Source organism: Octopus bimaculoides, chromosome 4 (genome assembly GCF_001194135.2).
Source record: "Octopus bimaculoides isolate UCB-OBI-ISO-001 chromosome 4, ASM119413v2, whole genome shotgun sequence".
Taxonomy (NCBI): Eukaryota; Metazoa; Mollusca; class Cephalopoda; order Octopoda; family Octopodidae; genus Octopus; species Octopus bimaculoides.
In genome coordinates, this window is record NC_068984.1 from 107,791,155 (window position 1) to 107,793,847 (window position 2,693).

General features: G+C 36.2%; 1 protein-coding gene across 1 annotated transcript in view; it reads left to right on the plus strand.

The window, feature by feature from the left end:
• The window catches only part of LOC106875418 (collagen alpha-1(XII) chain), a 58,326-nt gene that overhangs the window by 5,039 nt on the left and 50,594 nt on the right, over positions 1 to 2,693 (plus strand). Inside the window, exon 2 of the mRNA XM_014923553.1 lies at positions 1,819 to 2,385. Coding sequence (XP_014779039.1) covers positions 1,819 to 2,385 — 567 coding nt within the window. The remainder of the gene's footprint in view (positions 1 to 1,818; positions 2,386 to 2,693) is intronic.

The window sequence follows — 2,693 nt, forward strand, 5'->3', positions numbered from 1 at the left end:
TAAAACGAAGGAAAACGAACACACGTGTGTTGCCTCTCTGCAAAATGTCAGAAGTAATGGAGATTAAATACGCTTTACACCGTTTAAACTGCCAAATGAACCGCTTAAACTGCCAAAGGAGTAACTGTAAACAGCTGAATACTTGTCAGTGATTGGTTGAAATTATCGAAATAAGACAATTTTTTACATGAAATAACTTCGAATACAAAAATTTTTTTCTGTTCTATAACACAAAATAGATAAGTATACGAAGTTTGAAAGTCTTTCGGTACCAAAAACGCTACATAAAACATAAATGAAAACTGGTGCCCCCGTTTTGAACTAGATCCTATTTCTTTTTATAATATGATTACTCAAACTTTGTCTCAACACTTTAGTTTCCCTAAAACCGCAGGATGTGGAATGCAATATATAATTGGACGAATAAAATAGTAGAACCCAAATATTTACATACCAATATATAAAGAATAAGGCACAATATATAAGAAAACAATAAAATAATTATTGAAACAGTGCATCTCTATAGAAATGAAACATCCACTAGTAGTGATCAGAGAACCCACATTCTTGATTCATCTTTTACATGACTTCCCTTTTCTATTGTTCTTGGCTGGTACTTTCAAAAATTTTCCTAGTGGAATCTCCAGCCATCGGCACTTGAACTTTACAATAAACACAAGGATCACTGATGTGTTTCTCTTTTTAAATAGTGCAGGACCATCTTCTAGGTAGGTGTAGCACAACAGGGGCTTGTAATTTTACCCCATCCTCTGTTTAAAGAGAATATATACGAGGTCATATGACTATTCTCTCTGAAAGGCAATTTGACTTAAAATATCTACGAAGGTTTCTCCAATTCGTTTGGATGGAACAAGAAGACACCTTTCAGCTTTGACAAAGCACGGATAGTTTACGTTCTTCCTATCGCGCATCTCTGAAATAGATTACCGAAAGCTGGCGACTGTCATGTGTACAAAAGGCCTCAGCTTTCATTCTTTCAGCAACATGCTCTATATCTTGAATATTCTTTAAGTATATCTAGGAAGGGCACTGTCATATTCTTGATAAACATTTCCAGTGAGTATATTTAAATTAAATGGTAATATACCAACGATTCATTTTTGCTCGTAGTTACTATTAGTAGTTTGGGTTGCTATGATAATAATTTTTATTGTTTTCTGTGTTATTTGGTACATTTTCTGTTTTCATTCAGAGGGCATGATCCTTTTTCTGTTTTCACTTAGTGGGCGTGGCGACTTTTTCGTATCTCAGTGACTTGAAGGAAAACAATAAACTCTGCCCAAAAGCGTAAATATAAACAATATTTTACTGCTCCCCACTCAATGAACAAAGAGACTCCAGACTATAAAATTGTTTGCAAATGACATTTTTGCTATAGAAAATCTCTATTTTATATAGGGTTCTCCGGAGCGATTTGTAAACAACGTCTACTTCGGATTGAATAATAATAATAATAATAATAATAATAATAATAATAATAATAATAATAATAATAATAATAATGGTTTCAAATTTTGGCACAAGGCTAGCAATTTCGGCGTGGGAGGGGGTTAAGTCGATTACATCGACTCCAGTACTTAACTGGTGCTTTTTTTTATCGACTCGGAAAGGACGAGAAGCAAAATTGACCTCGATGGAATTTGAACTCAGATCGTAATGCCTCTGATGAAATACCTCTGCATTGTGTAGCATGGCGATGATGATGATGATGATGATGATGATGATGCTAGTGGTGGTGATGATGTCTATTTTTGCACGTTTGAAAAGTGTTTGAATCATTGTCTATTTTATTTTCAGCATGCAATTCATCGGTGGCCGACATCCTCTTCATTCTGGACTCGTCCGGAAGCGTGTCAAATGTTGACTTTACTAAAATGATAACTTTCGTCAAAGAAATGGTAAAAGGTTTTGATGTCGGCAAAGATAAAATCCGTGTTGCAGTTAGTTTATTTGCTGGAACCAGCGTTGAAAAATTCCATCTCAACAAATATTCCGACAAAAATGCTTTACTCTCAGCCATAGGAGCCATTAAAAGAATTTCGGGCAACACCAATACAGCCGATGCTCTCACAAAAGCGCGCACTGTCATTTTCACGGCTGGTAACGGGGATAGACCAAAAGTTCCCAATATTGCAATTGTCATCACTGATGGCAACTCTAACAATGCCCAATTGACAGTGTCGGCAGCCAATAACCTGAAGGCAACTCAAGCTGTTGTATTCTCCATCGGTGTTGGTACTAACATACGGCAAAGTGAATTACAGGCGATTGCTACAGGACCAGGTACAAGTCATGTGTTTACGGTTACGAACTTTGCGGCCCTCAATACCATCAAAAAGGAACTCGCTACCAAGACATGTGAAGGTAAGAGGCATTTTATTTTGACTGTTATCTTTTACTTGTATCAGTTATTAGACTACGCCCATGTCACGGCACCGCCTTAAAAAGCTTAGTCTAACAAATCGACCCAAGCTAGTGCGGATTTTTTTTTCTAAGCCTGATACTTATTCTATCAAGTTCTTTTTCCGAACCATTATGTTAAGGGAGCGTAAACATAACAACAGCGTATGACAAGCTGTGGATAATGGAGGACAAACACAAACACACGCACACATATATTTGCATATATATGAATATAAGGATGTGTGTATATATATAAATATGTGTGTATA